The sequence below is a fragment of the Eptesicus fuscus genome, chromosome 4 (genome assembly GCF_027574615.1).
Source record: "Eptesicus fuscus isolate TK198812 chromosome 4, DD_ASM_mEF_20220401, whole genome shotgun sequence".
Taxonomy (NCBI): Eukaryota; Metazoa; Chordata; class Mammalia; order Chiroptera; family Vespertilionidae; genus Eptesicus; species Eptesicus fuscus.
Window position 1 is genome coordinate 81,875,196 of NC_072476.1, and position 19,769 is coordinate 81,894,964.

General features: G+C 36.1%; 1 protein-coding gene across 1 annotated transcript in view; it reads right to left on the reverse strand.

The window, feature by feature from the left end:
- Positions 1-4,984: 4,984 nt before the first annotated feature.
- The window catches only part of NDUFAF2 (NADH:ubiquinone oxidoreductase complex assembly factor 2), a 106,935-nt gene continuing 92,150 nt past the window's right edge, over positions 4,985-19,769 (reverse strand). Inside the window, exon 4 of the mRNA XM_008161850.3 lies at positions 4,985-5,314. Within this exon, the coding sequence (XP_008160072.1) occupies positions 5,063-5,314 (252 nt within the window). The 3' untranslated portion in view covers positions 4,985-5,062. The remainder of the gene's footprint in view (positions 5,315-19,769) is intronic.

Below are 19,769 nucleotides of genomic sequence, written 5' to 3' on the forward strand. Positions count from 1 at the left end.
GTGTTTATGGGGGTGGGAATTAAAAATAGAGCCTACTGTGAGATTTGGATTTTTTAGAAATATTAATCTTTTCTCATTGAAACAAATAGTACTATAGTTAAAAGAATCACATTTATTATTATCCAGAATACTTCTTTAAAAATTGCCTACTTATATTGTTTGAAGTTCTGAGAAGTAATACAATCAATTACCTTTTTTTTTGGGGGGGCTGGTTTTGGGGAAAAAAAGATATGCTGCCTGCAGCAAACATTTAAAATCCCCTCTCTACAAAGTTTGCATGTCGAAATTTGATCCTTAGTGTCCATGTGATAAACTTCAGCATGGTATTATTACTGTATCAGATGTGCAAGGGCATTTCTTACTTTTTATTTCTTGTAATTATAGTAATCAAACTGGAAATAAGCTTAGAAAGCTATGAGCTGGAAACCCAATGTTGAAATCCTATATAATAAAAGTATAATATGCAAATTGATTGAATGGCAGAATGCCTGGTCAGTGGGGGGGGGGGGGGGGTGGCGCGGGGCCGGTGAGCAGGCAGCGTCAGGCCAGCAAGGTACATGCCAGTGGGCAGAGGGAGGGGACAGCGATTGGGGGGCGGCAGCGACCAGCAGTGGCGGAGGGGTGATGGGGGGGTATCAGGGCCAGCTGGTGCTGTCCCCTGATTGGCCTGCCTGGTTGCCTCTCTCCCGGACTGTGAGAGGGCACAAGCTGGGCTGAGGGACACTCCCGCCCGCCCCCCCCCCCTCCCCCCCCCCCCCCCCCCCCCAGTGCATGAATTTTCTAGTAAATTTATAATTAACAGCTCCTTACCCATTCCATCTTTCCTTACAGATGAAGTAAGGGAAAGTGTCAAGGGGCACTTTACACCTCATATACTTTTCACTTAGAGAAAGTTTGGTTCCTATTTAGGATTGCTTTTATGTTTGCAGTTTGTTATATCAATCTGGTTGATATGCTATCTGGACAAATTCTGTATCTCTGAAACATTTAAAGGGATTCCATGTTCAAATACCAAGGATTCATTCCTGCATCTATATTGGAATCTTAACTTAATTTGACTATCATAGACTCTCCTCACCTCTAATTTTTTTCTTCAAAGAACACATAGTTTGAAAAAGCTTTGGCTAAATAAATTCAGGTTTTATTTTAAATAGTGTGGGTAATGAGATGGCCTTAAGAAAATATAATGGTATTGGTTCAAAGCTAATTAAATTAAGAAATAAAAATTAAAAAAAGAAAAATGATAGCTAAAATCTGTTAGTGAAAGTAGGAATGGAAACAGGTAACATAATAGGGAAAAATTACTTCTTCCATTTTTATTTTTAACTTTAAATATCCAAAGCATAGCTTTTAAGCTAGATTTATAGGATTAAGCCCAACAGCCAACACATTTTCTATACTGAAACAGTTTTTATAATATAATAAGCCCAATATTATTTAAAAAAATATATGACTAGAGGCCCAGTGCACGAAATTTGTGCACTGGGGGAGGGGGGGGGTCCCTCAGCCCAGCCTGCCCCCTCTCACAGTCTGGGAGTCCTCAGGGGATGTCCTACTGACGGCTTAGGCCCGCTCCTCACGGGGAGCCTGCCTAAGCCACAGTCTGCCCTCCCTCTGCGGGAGGTGACTGGTTAATAAGGGGAAGGTGCCACCCCCATCACCCCACTGCTGCTGCTGCCACTGCCGGCCACCACAGCCACCAAGGTGTTTTCATCAACATGGACTCCAGTCCCTTCACGAAAAAAATGAAAACTTCCTTTAGGCATTTTCAAGATGTCTCTTTCATAGGCTATGACTTTTTTTTTTTTTTTATCCTCACCTGAGGACATTTTTCCATTGATTTTTAGAGGGTGTGGAAGAGAGAGGGAAAGACAAACATCAATGTGAGAGGGACATTTCGATTGTTTGCCTCCTGCATGAGCCCTGACCTGGGCCCCAGCCTGGGAGGAGCCTATAAGCTAGGTACATGCCCTTGATCAGAATTGAACCTGGACCCTGTGGTCCGCAGGCCAAGGCTCTATCCACTGAGCCATTTCTTAGCCCCTCCAGCAGCGGACCTTTGTTTTTTCCTCCAGGAGGGAGGTGGAAAAACCCTAGATCACCTTGGATTCTTATTACCCACGTTACCAAGAACATTGCGAGTGGCGTACAGGGAGCTTAGCCAATGAGCTGTAAGAAAAGGTGTTTCCTCTGCAGCTCACACGCAGAGGCAGGACTGCTGGCGTGCTGTCTCCCAGCGAGGGCGGGCCCCCCTGTGTGTTGTGTCTCCGCTCTGGGCCCATTTGCACTTGCAGCCTCCTGAGCCAGTCATGACTGTTATGGTGTCCTGGCTAATTTGCATATTTCCTCTTTAGATAGATAGATAGATAGATCTATAGATAGATAGATATACATATGCATGTATTGTAGAGGTATAAGAAATCAGGAAGGATTTACCTCTGAGGAAGTACTTAAAAATTTTTTTAAATTGCATAGGTTTGATGTCTGCCTTGAAGAGGTGAAAAACATTTTCTTTAAAATAATTATAAATGTCCAAATTATAACAATTTAAAATATGAAATATTGTAGACAAACTAGTATGTTATTTAATGCTTTAGTTCTGCTTTGCATGTACCTGGCCTAAAAGCCAAGTATAATGGAAAGACTGTTAATTAGGTCAAGATTATAGATCAGTTTTTATGTAGGACATTTAACTCTATTCTGATACCACCTAACAGTGCAAGCGGTCATCGTAAAAATGTTATTAGCTTTGAGGAAAGGAGTGTGGATGGGTTACTACAAACTTCCTCACCTGTCAAAATCACTTTGAAAGTACATATTCTAATGATGGTGGGCCAGCACCATCTTATTGTAACACGGTATTTTCCCTTAAGAACTCAGCTGGAAATTAAAATATATATATATATATATATATTTTGCTGCTTATGTAAAATATTTTAAATGGAAACTATAAAAATTAAAAGCAATGTAAATTCTGTCATACCTTCAGATGTCTATAAACAGGCTATATATATTGCAAACATTTACTAGTACAAGAGATACATTAAGCTAATACAAATTTGGCAACAGGAATATTCTAGCATGTTAGGATATTTACAATTTTTCTTGTAATCCAGAATTCAAGAACATCTTCATCTTAATTTACAATCAATTATACTACACATTTTACCTGTTTTTATGTTGCCTATTTCCTTTTTTGCCTCTATGGTAACATGTACTAATAATTTCTACAGTGGAACCTCGTTTCTCGAACTTAATTTGTTCCAGACGGCTGTTTGAAAACCAAATCATTTTTTCCCACTAGAAATAATGTAAATTGAATTACCATTCCAGACATCCAAATGATTCCCCGTTTTAACCTTTCTTATATACAGCACATGTCTAATGTACTGTTTAATCTATAAATAAACACTTTAAAAACAAAAAGGGCATGAAATGTAAATTTAACAAAAAGGAAAGGAAATGCATAGTAAAAATGAAAATAATAAGCAGCAACAAAAGCAAAAAAAACAAAAACCACACCATGAAAATATTCACAGCACAATATCCTGAGATTTTAACATATCTCTTTGTTTGTTGCCTGAGATACTTGTGACTGATCATATAGCTATCAGCATGAAAGAATTGTCAGGTTGAGAAGCCAATTGTTCAAGATGGGAGGCGTTCGAGAATCGAGGTTTGACTGTAATGATATAAAGCGCTAATAATAGGGCTGCTGGAATATTAGTATTATCATCTAGCAGCTTTGCCATTAAATAAGTATGTTACAGTGATTAGATTTGATTACTTATTTTAGTATAATATTTTATAAAGTATTTTTCTGTAGTTTATCAAGCAATAAAAATTTTTACCATCTATTAAGTAAAAATCTTAACCTATGTTTTAGGAGTTCATTGTTAACACCCAAGGATTTCCTTATATTATTCAAAGCATTAACATTTGGGTCATTTATTCAGTACATATTTATTGATTGCCTATTAAAAGGCCAAACACTGTGAAAAGAACTCTGTATTAAAATTAGAAGACTAGCAACAAAACTAGGTTGTACACTTCAGAAAAATGTATGACCCTTCAAAAATACTTTTGTATAAAATCAGTGTTTTAATGTTATCTGTCTACATTTTTCTTCAATATACAAGTCACTGGAATCCCCTCTATCAGTGGAATCACTCTCTTAGAACCCTCTCCTATTTTCCATTTTTTCAAAGTATTTTTTAATCTCATGGCATTCTAGTAATTGTACTATTTCTCTTTACTCTTCTCTCAGACTTTTGTGATGGATAGTCTGCTTATAATGGCCCTAATTCTTGTCCTCAACTCCAGCCTCAACCCATAAGCTAGCTTTTGTCCCATCTACTCATCAAGGGCATATGGTTTTTCTGTTTTGTTTTTCCCCATTTATCAATTAAGTTTTCTTGGCCTAAAAATGTTTTATCCAATTTTATGTTTGTTTGGTTTTAATAGGTTTTTACTGATTTCAGAGATGAAGGGGAGGAGAGAGTGAGAGTGAGATAGAAACATCAATGATGAGAGAGAATCATCAATTGGCTGCCTCCTGCATGCCCCCTTATTGAGGATCGAGCCTGCAACCCTAGCATGTGCCCTGACTGGGAATTGAACCATGACCTTCTGGTTCATGGGTAAACGTTCAATCACTGAGCAACACTGGCCAGGCTCCAATTTTATATTCTTGATTAATCCTTAGAATTTTATAGAATGCTTCTTCAGAAATAGTCTTCTCATTTTTTTCTTTTATATTTAATAATTTAGGAGAGGTCACTATCCTTATCATTTCTACCAAGATATATCTTGGGGGTCCTTAAATGATAAGGATCCAAATTCCTGAGCATTTCCAGCTACATTATACTTTATGGGAACAATCGAAGGAGGGAAAAACTAAGCACATTCCTCACATTTCTTGTGCATACTAAAAAAATGAATTCTTAAACTTAATGGAATAGAGAACTACTGTATAGTCATAAAATCACAAAGTAATTTTTTACTTTTATTTGTTAAAGTAGTCACATACTTATAAATGAAACAACTTTTTACCACAGGGCACTCATTGATTGTGCTTCTTCTTGCTGTCTTGTGGCATCCAGGATCCTGGTTGAAAGGTTTTACCAGTGCTCGTGGGATCCACTGACGGTTCATCTTTTCCAAAGTATGGGGCAGATGCATGCCCTTTAATCTGAGTTTCAATTGGTGGAGCCAAGAGTTCATTGCTTTCTTTACTAAGGAGTTTTTCTTTTTCATAAAATTCGTTGCTTTTTATTTTAATTTCTTCTCTATACTTTTCATTCTTTAGTATTTCCTGTATGAATGTATAGATGGAAGAAACTTAAGTTTCTAGTTAGAAGAAAACCCAACCTATAGGATTAAAAAAATTGCTAGTGAAAAATAAAGTATATATATATATATATATATATATATATATATATATATATACATAATACTTGCTTTGTATTCAAATAATACATAGATAATGTACAAAATAAGTTTGAAAAAGCTATATTACATACCAGAGTTACTTTAATGAAATAGTTCTGTCCTCATATACTATAATAAAAAGATGTGAAGGACCATAATGTAGAAACATTTACTACTCAACAAGTGAAACTAACATGAAATATTATACAACAGCCTAATAGTCATTCTATTAAAGATTCTCTAAGCTTAACAGTTATATTCTGCCTCAAAACTAATAATCAGTAATCATACTTTTTACTGGAGATGAACTGAAGGAAAGATGGTCTCAGAATGATGCCCCTCTATCTTGCCAGAACCAAGCCCCATCTACTTCTCTTTCTGCTCTGGAGTGGTATGGCAGTAAAGCAGAGGAATGGAACGAGAATTCAGCATGCTCTACACATCAGTTCCAGAGAGCGCTTTGCAAATGGAAATGTTTCCTCAAACCAGTGCAAGCAATTTGTGCAATGCAGCCTGCTATTCTATCTGTATAGATCTATACCTCAAATTACAAGGAATTTATCACTGTCTTTTATTAAATACAAGGCCATCAAATTAAAAAGCACCATTGTTTGCACCACTAGAAAGCAATTAATACACCTTCACAGCTGGTTTCAGAGATGTTAAAATTTGAAAAGATGTGCATCTTAAAAACATGAAGTTCAGTCATTATATCTTTTTGTTGATTACTTCTTTTTCTTCTGTCTTCATGATCAATTCTAAATGGGTGACCTTTTTGCTATGTTATTTTCTAATTTTTTTAAAAGAACATTAAAAATACTTGTTAATGTAATGTATCTGACAACACTGACAAAACCAAGTACTCCCAGTGACACTTAAAAAAATATATATGACACTTAACAGCAACATCTGGGCATCTAAATGTATGATGCAGTCTTGGTTTCTCAAATGAATTTCAAGTAACAGTAGTCCTTTAAAAACATAAGCACCAATATTTAAGATAATGGCTTGTACTTAAAGGGAAAAAAAGGTTTTGGGGGTTACAGTGTTACAGATTTTTAGTTTTAGACACAAAGGGCCCATCAAATGAAACCCCCCTCAAAGCAAACATATGAGGGAAAGAATATAAATGTTCTTGTAATTTTCACAAAATAGACAATTCCCCACAAATAGTTTACTTTAATAACCATAGTAACTATGAGTTGGGGACAGTTGCTGTGAGTGAGGGTGAGAGTAATCTTTGCCTCTCATACATTGTAAAATTCTCAGGTGAGGTGATCATATATCATAAAGGATCTCCCTCAGTATGATACTGGGAATAGTGGAAGTAGAAGAAAATACTTTTCCATGCTTCCATACTCTCCAAGATCTTCTATAAACTGTGTTTTCATGGAAGGTCTTTCTCTTGAGCAGAATGAAAGGTTCAGGACTGAGTTGAATTTGCACTAGTAACCCAACATGGGTAATAACGAGAGCTACTGAGATACTAGTTTGCAGCTTGCCTGGCTTTTATATGAGGATCAGCCACACAGCTTGAAGCTGCCTGTACGTAGCTACCTATTCGCTTCAGTTCTACTGTTGCAGTCTTACAGCTGGTGCAAGCCTCTGCCTTCTACATAAAAGGAAATGGACGGCAAAGAGCTGTTCTTTTTTCCTGCCTTCACATAACCTCTCTTTACTTAACCATTACTCTGACCACTCAGTTTCTTATAACAACTATTTAGGCAAATGGAGAGCCAATCAAAATATGTTAATTAATTTAACATATGAAGATGGAATAAAGATTTCAGAATTGAAAAACATGGAGACTAATTTTTCCTTAAAAAGAATTTTCCTTTTTGTCTTTTTAAACAAACTAGTTGTTATCAGACCCTTGCTAACAGCTTCCATTAAAGTTAAACAGAACATAAATCATTTATGAAGGGAAATCTAGTTTTGTAAATATTTGGAATAGATAAAATGAAAGTAGGTAGAAAAATAGGAATTTCTAGACTTACAGATAAACATGTCATTTTGTAAGAGAGCCTATTTTACAGTAGAAACTGCCATAAAGCATGAATTTTCCTTATATTCTCTTGGAACAATATCATCTTAAGTCTCATGTTTATCAGTAAAAAAACAGTATGTTTCTTTCAGTGTTAGTATAGGGATAAACCAAGAGTAAGTGGCTCTTCCTTTACATGAATGTTCATATATTCAAAATAGGTATTTATCCTTTTACAAACTGCTTTACTCCCTGTCAATATTCTTTAATATTTTAGAAAAAAAGATGGCTATGTGGTATTTTATCATTTGTACTGTGCCATGATTTATCTAAGGAATACCTCATTGTTGTTCCCAGTATTTCACTTCTCATTTAAGTGGTGACACCAAGAAAGCCACTTAACTTTTTTCAGTCTCAGTTTCTTTCTTTAAAAAAAAAATATTTTTATTGATTTCAGAGAGGAAGAGAGAGAGATAGAAATATCAATGATGAGAGTGAATCATAAATCGACTGCCTCCTGCACGCCCCCTACTGGGGATCGAGCCTGCAACCCTGATCAGAATAGAACCCGGGACCCTTCAGTCTGCAGACTGACCTCTATCCACTGAGCTAAACCAGCCAGGGTTCAGTCTCAGTTTCTTTATCTGAAAATGAGAATAAAGTGACAGTGCACGTATAAATGTTTACATCTTAAATACACATGTGTATACTGTTCACATTGTTAGGTCTTCTGGAAGTTTCTTAATAGTGGTTAAGAACTACCTGCGTACAAATCCCAGTTTTGCCATTTATGAGCTGGGTGACCCTGTCAATGTTGCTTAACCTTTCTGTGTCTCTGTTTCCTCATAGGTAAAATGGAGAAAACAATACTGTCTTGTTGTTATTAATCCTCACTTGAGTATCTATTTTCATTGATTTCTAGAAATAGTGAAAGGGAGGGAGAGATTCACAGAAAGAGAAACATCAATATGACTCTCACATCGATTGTTTGCCTCCGTATGGGCCTGCAACCGAGTAAGTGCCCTTGACTGGAATCGAACCTGGGACCCTTCAACCCAGTCAAATGGTTGATGCTCTATCCATTGAGCCAAACTGGCTAGGGCAATTCTGTCTTCTTCAATGAGCTACTGTAGAGGCTGGGAAAGAAATGACTGCTGGACAGTACCAACAAAAATGGGTACAGGTGGATTTTTAATGATTGCTTATTCCATTCCATTAAAAAATAAACATAACAAAACTTGTAACCAATCCTCTTTTTCATCTCAGGGTACAAAAATAGTCTCAATACTTATACTTTAAGTACTAACAAATTTTAACCCATAGTTTGTGATGTGCATTGAATAACTTTTTTTTTGGTGAAAATTTTGTAAATATTCACAATTTGCTGGGTTGAAAAATCTCCAATGTTTTAATGTTTTACAGCCTCCAATAAAGGCAGCAACCATTACCACTGGATTGAGATAAAAAGTGTTAATAAGATATAATCTATGAGATGGAGAAAAAGATGGAGTAATTGGTGCCAGACTAGATCTCCTGCTATAAACAACTAGAAAACTGAACAAAAAAATAGTAAACTTTTCCGACAGTAAACAGGCAGTGCAATCCTTGAGAGAAGGGGTACAAATGAGATAAGCCCTCCATCACCTCAGCTTTCTGTGTAGCAGCATATTATGGGCTGCTGCTCAGGGTGGGGGAATCCAAGTAGAGGTTGGAGGTCTCATTGAGCTAAAGAGATAGTAATGATTGGGGAGACTGAGGGAGCTGAAATTTGTCGGGTAGAGTACCAGAATACACCGAAAGATTACTAGAAATGTGCATAAGGGCCCACTTGAGTGTTCAGCTGAACGTTAAGCTGTTTGTGGGTAGGGTGGAGGGCCAGGAAGGTCAATTCCTGGCTAAAGAATAACTAAACCAAACAACTGCTGAAGTTTGCATGAGACTAGGAGACATTCAAGTTCTAATCAACTAGAGATTCCTCACTGAACAGGTAGGGCATTCATATAAAGACTTGCAAAAGATCCCTCCTTAGGAGTAAGGATAAACTGGTAACTCTAGACCTGCACTGTCTAATACAGTAGCTACTAGTAACATATTGTTATTTAAATTAATTACAATAATTCAATCCTTCAATTGTACCAGACACAATAGCCAAATGTGTCTACTGGGCATCATATTGGAATGTGCAGATATAAAACATTTATATCATTGCAAAAATTCCTATTGGACAGCACTACTCTAGATCCACTCTAACAGAACTTAAAAATAAGTCTCCAAAAGCTTGCACTGATTCACATGTAAAATAATGTACTCCCAAACAAACCTCAACATTTTTTAAAGGAAGACAACAAAATGCAGACAATATAGTAAACAATATACTATTTCATTGTTCATCATTCAATCAAGAAGTGAAGAAGAAAAGTGTGATCCAAAACAACGAGAAAGTCATGCATGAGGTCAACCCCATTCTCAGAAGGTCACATCAGAGTCCCCGGGAATAAAGTATTGAAGGATATGAATCTCAGGGACGAGAAAGAAGCCATAATGACAATAGAAAAAGCAGGAGCTGTATTTCATCTTTTAATTCAAACCTTTCCAGTCAATAGAAACAGAACCAAATATGGCAGAAATGATAAAAATAACAGACAAGGACTTTATCACAACTATGAGAAAGATGTTCAATGTCCAAAAGGAAAATGAACATAAATGGAAAAGAAATAGAAATTATTAAAAAAAAACAACAACACCAAATTGAACTTCTAGAGGTGAAAATACAACATGTGAAATGAAAACAAAATTAGTGCATATGCTTAACAGAAGATTAGACACTACAGAGGAACAACAGATCTAAATTCAAGGAAATTATCCAAACTGAAGCAAGAGAGATAAAAAGTTTAAAAAATGAACCAGCACCTCAGTGAGCTGTAGGACAATATTATGCAGTCCAACATACATGTAACTGGAGTCATAGAAAGATTAAAAAAAAAAAAGGGAGGAGAGGAAATAATGATTGAAGATATTCCGAATAGATAAATATATAAATCTACATAGCCAAAGAACTGAAAAAAAAAAAACAAAACACACCAAAAAAAAACAACAACCCACAAAACTCCAAGCATTATAAGTACAAAACCAAAGCACTTCAAAATCAGTTGCTAAATATTAATGATAAAGATAAAATCTTAAAATCAGCTACAGCAAAAAGACATATCACTGCCCTAACCAGTAGCTCAGCTTGTTGGAGCTCTGTCCAATACACTGAAAGGTCTCAGATTCAATTCCCGGTCAGGGCACTTGTTTAGGTTGCAGGTTGGGTGTGTACGGGAGGCAACCAACCAATCAATGTTTCTCTCTCTCTGTTTCTCTCTTCCCCCCCTCTCTCTTTCACTCCCCCCCTTTCCTGCCTCTCTCTCTCTAAAATCAATGGGAACATATCCTTGAGTGAGGATTTAAAAAAATCAGAAACAATGCAAGGTATAAAATATTAGAGTTATTTTAATGTGCTGAAAGAAAAGAAAAACTCTCAACTTAGAATCCTGTATCCAGTGAAAATATCCCTAAAAAATAAAGGTATCATGACATTTTCAGACAAATAGAGGTTGAATTTTTCATCAGCTAGCCTCTTCTACAAGAAACATTAAAGAAAGTACTTCAGACTGAAGGAAAATGAGATAAACAGAAATTCAAATCTACATAAAGGAACGAATAGCACCAGAAACGATCAGAATGAAGAACTTCATTGCAGAGGAAAATGCTAGATCTTTGGACATTCTGCTACGTACTCAATGCCCTTAACTTTATATACACCTCCTCTAAAATCCTTCAACAAATCCTTCATACCATCCACTGAAACTACTGCTGTGGGTTTTGAGGCATATCATGACTGTATCCCCACCTACAGGACTTTTCAAGCTTTGCAAAGATATCCGTTACCACTAAGTTGAGAAGTGCAGCCTGAAAGGCAAGAGGACTATAGTGACCATATGCAGCCCTCAAATTAATAGCACCTACCTGGGAGGGAGGACAATGCCTCATCCCCTCCCTATTCCCATCTGACAAACAGCTTCTGCCCACCAACTCTTCCATGTGTTACACCATTGTCCTTGGCTTCCCTGGCCTGGGCTTAGAAGAGTATGTCAACAATGGAACTTCTCCATCTGAAGCTGAGTGCAGTGGAGTTAACAATTAGAAAGTCATGCATGAGGTCAACTCCATTCTCAGAAGGTCACATCAAAGAGTCCCTGGGAATGAAGTATTGAAGGATACCAGTCTCAGGGAAGAAGAAAAAGAAACCATAATGACAATAGAAAAAGCATGAGCTGTATCTAATCTGTTATTTCAAACCTCTCCTTAAAGACATCCTCTACGAATGACTATTGTTCTGTGACAACTTTTCTCCTTTCAACAGACAGTAGGAATGTTCAGTTGGAGCAAATTCGCTTATACTTGATATTGGGAAAACAGACACTCAGCTGTAAAAGTATTATGTATTAAGTATTTGAGTCTACATCGTTTCTTTATGTCACATTATAAATTACCATTGTTTGTGAAGGATTACACTGAAAAAATATTTTTTTTAAAAGAAAAAGCTTTGGATGTCTTTAACAAGCTCATCCCTGTTTTTGTAGAATAGTCAAAGTAATGGTTATTTATTGTGTAGTATCCACTAATTCAGTGTTGTGAACTCAAGCATACAAAAGGTTGTAGCTCAAGTCCTTTCCAATGCCAATTCTTCGCTAAGAGCCTTGCTTAAGAGCCCTAATGCTAGCTGTACTATTGTATTCAATGCTGTAAATTGCTAGGTATGGTAATGATAAAAAGCTTTTAAAGTTCTTTTTAATTTATTAATAAAATACAGATAAAAACAAAGCTTGAAAATGCAATCTACTAACATGTTGACTTACAACTCATGCATAGACCTTAGGCTCAATATAATCCCACTCCAATCATACAGTCCCTTATGTGATATTCTAGTACACAGGAATTTTCCAAGATGGTGAAAAAAAAATCAGCTCTAATATATAGTTATAGCTGTGGGAGATATTAGATAACAGAATTGGATACTAGAACTACAAAAAAAGAGGTAAAACAAATGGCAGACTAGGACTAAAGTCTCAGTGATGATGCCTTGGGAGAGATAAAGGAAACTGAAGCATTGGAAAGCTGGACCTTGAACTGCACTATAGTATCTGAGAAGAGAGAGAGCTGACCACAAGTGCTCTCTGTTGGAGTTATAGTAACTGGAAGAAAGTTTGGTTTACTTGATGAGTATCAGGGAAAGGGAAAGGTTAAGAAATATATCTGAGTGAGTTAAAAGGTTACCCAAAGATTCTTCTGTCTCATGTATCCAAGCCATTCTGCATCTCAGGGGCCACACTTGGACCAGAGGTGTGGGAGTGAACAACTATGAGTCTATACTATTAAGTGGAATTAATATTTGGATGCAGTTCTAAGTATACATACAAAACATTTTAGAAATATTACCTAGTAAATAACAGACAGTAACTATAAATAATAAATTATTCATTATTACTAATTTAAGATATGTAAAATATCAGTAGTATTTCTTAATTTAGTGTGCTTACACATTTTTGCCATATGTATGTATAAATAAAAATAAATAATGGTTTTCATAATATAATTCAAAACCTCAATCTCCTAACCCTATATCTATCTCACAAGTTTCAACCTAGTCAACTGAGAATTCTTCTATCATGGAGTATTTCAGTAATATTATCTATATCTCTCTCTCTAATATATATATATATGATATGGGTGGTGTTATAGTCATGTTAAATATAAAACCCTATCTAATAAAAGGGTAATATACAAATTAACCATCACTCTGTCACAAAGATGGCGGTGCCCATAGCCACAAGATGGTGGTGCCCAGTCCTCTCAGCCCTGCCGGAGGACCCCAGCCCCTGGGAGGGGGGGGGGGGGGGCGGCTGCTGAGAGTGGGCAGCATGAGCGGCCTGGCGGAATGCTTGCTTCATTGCTGTGGGGATGAGGCAAGCGGTCCACGCCTGGCCATGGTTGGGCCTCTGGGCCGCGGAGAGCCTCTGGGCAGTGGGCGCAGAGTGGCCAGGCCCCACAGAAAGCTACTGGCACACGGATTTGTGCACAGGGCTACTAGTTCCATAATAAAAGCCTTCAAAATTATTTGACAATTTAAATATAGATATACCTAAAAATGAAAAGAACTAATAAATGGTTTTAGGGAATAATAACTTTTGCTTTTAAAAATGCTATGAATATAGCTAGGAAAAAAGGCAGGCAGAATACATATACTACTATACATATTATAACCCATTCTCTGATGATCTGGCTCCACATTCCTCTTGAGTATTTATAAATGGTCTCCATTTGGCTTCAAGTACTTGTGAATTAAGGTATGCCATGAATAACTATGTTCAAACTTAAGTACAAAATATATACCAAGATAAAATCTAACTACAGTTTAAAGTAAATTCAACAGTGCTTCATTATTAGAAAGTTTACATATTCAAACACATAAGAGCAAGATACAATGACAGTTTAGCTTTTATAAAAAGATCAACTTTCTAAAATATTTAAATTACTAAATATATTCTATTCTTCCTAATCTATATATTTTGCAACTCTTGCTAGGTAATTGCTATAATTTGTAATCTATAATAATAAAAGCGTAATATTCTAATTAGACCGGACAGCCAGATGTCCTTCTGGACAACCTTCCGGATGAAGCTGGGGCTGTGAAGGCCAAGGCAAGCCGCTGCAGCTGTGAGGGTCGAGCCCCTTGCACGAATTTCATGCATCGGGCTTCTAGTATAAATATACTTGACTTTGATATCTCCATTAATTTTTTTCTATAATTTAAACTATACATATTAATGAATAATTTTGTGTTAATGAACATTTAAAAAATTTAAATATGAGTACATTGACTTTGAATCAATTTAAGAAAAAACATTTTTGAAGAATACAAAAAGGTTTAGTAAATAGATTGTATGTGACTATTTGGCACAAAGTATGTCCTAGGTCCCTAAACCATAAACGTCGGTTACTGTAGAAGGTTCTTATTCAGAAAATGGCCTCCTAGAATATATTATACACCCCTGTCCCACAATCAACATAATTACAATGGAATTTGGGGAACAACTATTTCAAAATGTTGTAAGCTGAATATTTTTTTACAGCTTCAATTTTATAACATACCATGAAATAATTCAGGCCTAGCAAATGCAACAGAATGCCTAAGCTTGAAAATACTGCCAAACTGTTTAATTAAACTACATTTTTAGTTCTACAAGTTGAACTGACAGGATATAATAATAAGTTATTAGATCACCCTTTTTTAATATGTGAAAGAGAGAAGAGAAAAACGGGAGAGGTACAAGGTCACCAAAAGGTACTCTGTGTTCAGACCAGAGGCAACACCTGCTAGATTAGTAATAAAAAATGAATTTAATCTTGCCTGGATGGGAGTAGAAACCAAAAGGGTAAATGACAGTTAGGTTAGTATGACAGCACTGGGTTGCTAAGAAAGCTATGAGAATGAAACAACAACCAAGCAAGTTCTGCTTTAGCAGAAGCTGCTCCTGCTACGTGTTTTTGCCAATTACTAGTGTGCCTCTGCCAAATCAATGTCACATTTAATTTATTAACATTCAAATATACTGCAAACAGACTTTGATCAGTTACAATAATGAACATTAGACTGAGTTTTGTTGTTTTGACATGCTTTCTTGAACTTTTCCCCTGCACTTTTTTCAAAACATTTCTAATTGCAAGAAGTTGATCTCAATTATTCCTGTTATTTGAGGAGACAATTGTAAGATTTGTTTATATTCCTTGCTGGCTAGGAATTTCTGGCATTGAGTTTTCTTTCATTGAAAGTGAGCCAGATTATTAAATCTCAAAAATGTCATTAAAACGAACTAATCACAGAGCCTAAGTCATTAATAGTTTTGTAGGTGGTATTTCCTTTGATATAAAAGAACTTCCATATATATGAAAAAAAGACTTTGAGCATAAAGATACAATTATTTAATTGAAAAAGAAATTTAGCTATTAAACATTAATTAAAAAAAAATAGAATCGTTTAACTTTAGTCTTACTTAATTGAATTGCCCTGGTGGGAGACAAAGGAAACCTTGCTCCCTTGTGTGAGAAGGGAAGACCACAATCCCTGAGAGGGAAAGCAATGTCAGGCCCCCATGGCTTTCCAGGCTTGGGCTCGTGAATGGGAAATAAGTGGCAGAGCACTGGAGCCCTGGAGGAAAGAGGAGGTTCCATCTGCGAATGATTGCTAACATTTGTTGAGCTGTTATGCGCCAGCTGCTGTAGAGAGAAAACAGTTATCTCCTAGGTTAAGGAAGGGAAGAAAGGAGTTGGGCAAGAAGAGGTGAGATATAGTTAGAGAAGTTGGGGCTCCAGCTTACAGTCTGCCCTAGAGAATAAAAAATGTCCTGCTGAAGATTGTCCTCCAAGATACACTCATTCATTCATGCACTGTTCATTCTTTCTTTTACTAAACAAATGTATCCTGAGCACCTACAATTCAAAGGCTTGGAGATACAGGAAACAAAACCTGGCTCATAGTCTTATGGAGCTTCCTTGGGAGCCGAGAGGAGGACAGGCCAAGGAGGTGACTTGCTGCAACACAGACTTATCCAGGAGTCAAGGTGGGGAAGATCTGGGTAAGCACCAATGGCCAGTTACATGGCTAATGAGCATGGGTTCTTGCCTTCTGTCTCACTCATTCATTGGTTCATTTATATATCGAGAGCCCACTATTGTGCCAAGGATACAGAGTGAAAAGACACAATTTTTACCTTGTCTTTAAGGAATTCACAATCCCGAGAAGAGAGATAGGTTGAAATATTAATTAAATTACAATATGATTAATTTTGTGACATTAAGCAAAGAATGATATGAGAAACAGAAAGAAAGCTTGTGTTCCTATTATGGTCTACATGGTAGGGACTAGGGGGTTAGAAATGACTTCTTAGAGAAGGTGATGCCTGAGTCTTAAATTAACCAAAGAACTGAGAAGAGCAGGGGCATTCTGGGAAGATATAAAGTACATATTTGCAGGAATGGAAGAGTAAAGAAGCACTGCAAACTCAGGACACTGTCAGTGGTTCATATGACATGCAATGTTAGGACATTGAGGTTTTATCCTGAACCCATGAAACCCTGGAACATATTTTGACTTTGAAGCAAGAGTAGGTTTCCAGGTAAAAAAGTAGAATATTTAATTTGAATTTCAGATAAACAACAGATCGTTTTTTAGTATAAGTATGTCCTAAATATTGCATGGGACACACTTACATTTATTATTATTCATTGTTTGTTTAAAAGTTAGATTTAAGTAGGTTCCCTGTATTTTTATTTGAGAAATCTGGCAACCATAGCAGAAAGATTTAAATGTCTATACCATGTTAAAAAAAAATGACTCTGGCCGAAACCGGTTTGGCTCAATGGATAGAGCGTCGGTCTGCGGACTGAAAGGTCCCAGGTTCGATTCCGGTCAAGGGCATGTACATTGGCTGCGGGCACATCCCTGGTAGGGGGTGTGCAGGAGGCAGCTGGTCGATGATTCTCTCTCATCGATGTTTCTAGCTCTCTATCCCTCTCCCTTCCTCTCTGTAAAAAAATCAATAAAATATATATAAAAAAAAAATGACTCTGGCAACTGTAGAAATTGGATTGGAGGCAGGCAAGATTGGAATAGAGAAATCAGTTAGAATGCTACTGCAGAAATGCAAGGGAAAAATCATTAGGGCAGAACCCAAGGCAATGGGAGTAAGATGAAGAAGAAAAGACAGATTGTTAAGATATTCAAAAGGAAGTCTTGGTCACCAAGTACGTGGAAGCGAACAAGATCAGGACAATCCCCAAGTTTCTGATGAGTGATGACAGATAATGTCATTGACCATGGTGGGAAATAGAAGAAAAGAGGAGTTTCATTTTAGACCTACCGGATTTGAGATACTTTTAAAATATCCAAATACCTTGTATCAAACTTTTAGTTCCTGTGAATTATGAGCCCTGTGAATTATGCCAGATGCATAGTTTCACCAGATACCTGGAACAATGCCTAGCACATAACAGGTACTCAATATCATATATACATGTATGTATGTGTAGGAGCATGTTTGTATGTATATATGTATATGAAAATATATAGGGGGAGGGGAGAGATTGATTGATTTTTAAGGAATGGGTTCACATAATTGTGGAGGCTGGTTAAGTCCAAATCTTCCTGGTAGGCTGACAGGCTGGAGACCCAGGTTAGAGGTGATGTTGCAGCTCAAGTCCAAAAGCAGTCTACCGGCAGGCAGAATCCCCTCTTCCTCAGAGGATGTCAGTCTTTTTTCTCTTAGGTCTTCAACTGATTGGATGATGTCTATCTACACTATGAAGGGTAATCTGGTTTACTCAAAATCTATTGATTTAAATGTTAATCTCATCTGAAAAACAACAACAACACACACCCAAATACACCTTTACAGTAAAATCTAGACTACTGTTTTTGACCAAATACTTGAGAGTGTGGCCTAGCCAAGTTGACACATAACAATTAACCATCACAGTAAGAAATACATTTTACACCACAACTTGGTACACATATATATTTATAAGTGTGTATCTGAAACAAGAGTTTCAGAAAGCAATACTTAGTCTTAGTAAGGTTTTATATGCTGGTATTTTCTATCCCATATTTTTTCTATTTCATTAAAAGGAAAAATACTTATAACCCACTAAATTGATTTCACAATCCACTAATGTATCCCGTAAGTTGAAAAACCCTGCTCTGGATGACATATCCATTTACTCATGTTTTGGAATACTGGCAAAGAAATGCATCACAGTGACACCAGAATGTGATATCGGAGAAGGAAATTAAGTATATTTGAATGAAATGAACACATAAATATCTGGAAAAAAAATAAAAATGCCTAATTCCTTGTTACCATAGCAACATCATATAGTTAGCAAATGAGTACAGTGTTTTATCATGGTCATAATATGCATTTGAGAATAAAATCTGGCATGCCTAAAGACATAATAAAATCAGAGGCAATCAACTGTGGCTTGGTGTCCTAGAGGTACATCACCAAAGAAATCAATACAATTTTCCTAAACACCATTATCCCACTCTCCCATTTAAAGAAATCAAATTATATCTATAAAAGTGGTCAGCAGCAATTTATTTATTTTTATTTTTAAATTATAAGGAAAATCATTACTTCTCCAGCATAAAAAGAATAAGAAGAAAATCACAAGAAATTGTTTTGGTGAGATAACTGAAAAAAAAAGAAAAAAAAAGTAAATTTAAAAAACAACAACCCTAACCTCATTTTAACTCCCTTAACCTTTTTCACTCCGGATATAAGCCCAGTTCTAAAACCGAAATAAGACTTGTCTTAGTAACTGATGATATATGACTCAGAAGTTAACTACTCAGAACTAATTCTGTATACTTTTAAATATGCACCTAGTAAGTTATAATGAAATCTCAGAAGAATTGAATTCAAGTATATCTAAAAATAATGAATAATAGGACTTTATTTATTACAACTTAAAAACAACAACACCTTTTCTGTTCTGCTCCTTAAAAGTCAGATAAAGGTCAAAAGAGAAGGAAAAATGTGCTAAGCTCAAACTCAGACCTCAGCTTTGCATAGACTATACAGGAAGCAATCCTTTTAGAGTGAGACATGTGGATGCTTGAAATTTGAGATACTACTTTTTAGTATCCTAAAATTGATGTTTTGAAAACCAAAAAAATTTACAGCACCAACTGGCATAAAATTTTCTTGCATGATATATAAGTAAATACCTACAGTTAGAGAAGCACACTAGCTTATGGTTAAAAGTGCATGAGGAGCTCAAAACACTCAAATGATATACTTTCATTTCTTACTACAGTTTTCTAAGCATGACAAATTTTATATTTTCGTTTTTACAAAGCTAGAGGTCAATATCAAAGAAGGCACACAGAAAGGCATCTCTAAGTGTTCCATTATTGTTTCAAGTGTTTGCTTTTATTCATTATGATAGTTAGGACTACAGAATCAATACAAAATAATAAGTATATCAAAATTACAGTTATGTACCAATGTATGCATGGGTAAACTCACTTGTTAATGTTAAAAGTTATGTAGCCAGCCACAGAATTTGGGGTAATTCGTTATTTCTATTTTTTTTTAATTTCTTTATTGATTAAGGTGTTACATATGTGTCCTTATTTCCCCATTACCCTCCCCCTTATTATTTCGATTTTTTAAAATTGTTGTTATATTAATGTTTTAACAAAATAAAGGAAAAAAAATCAAGTTAAGTCATGGTAGAGGCCAAGCCAAAGAGT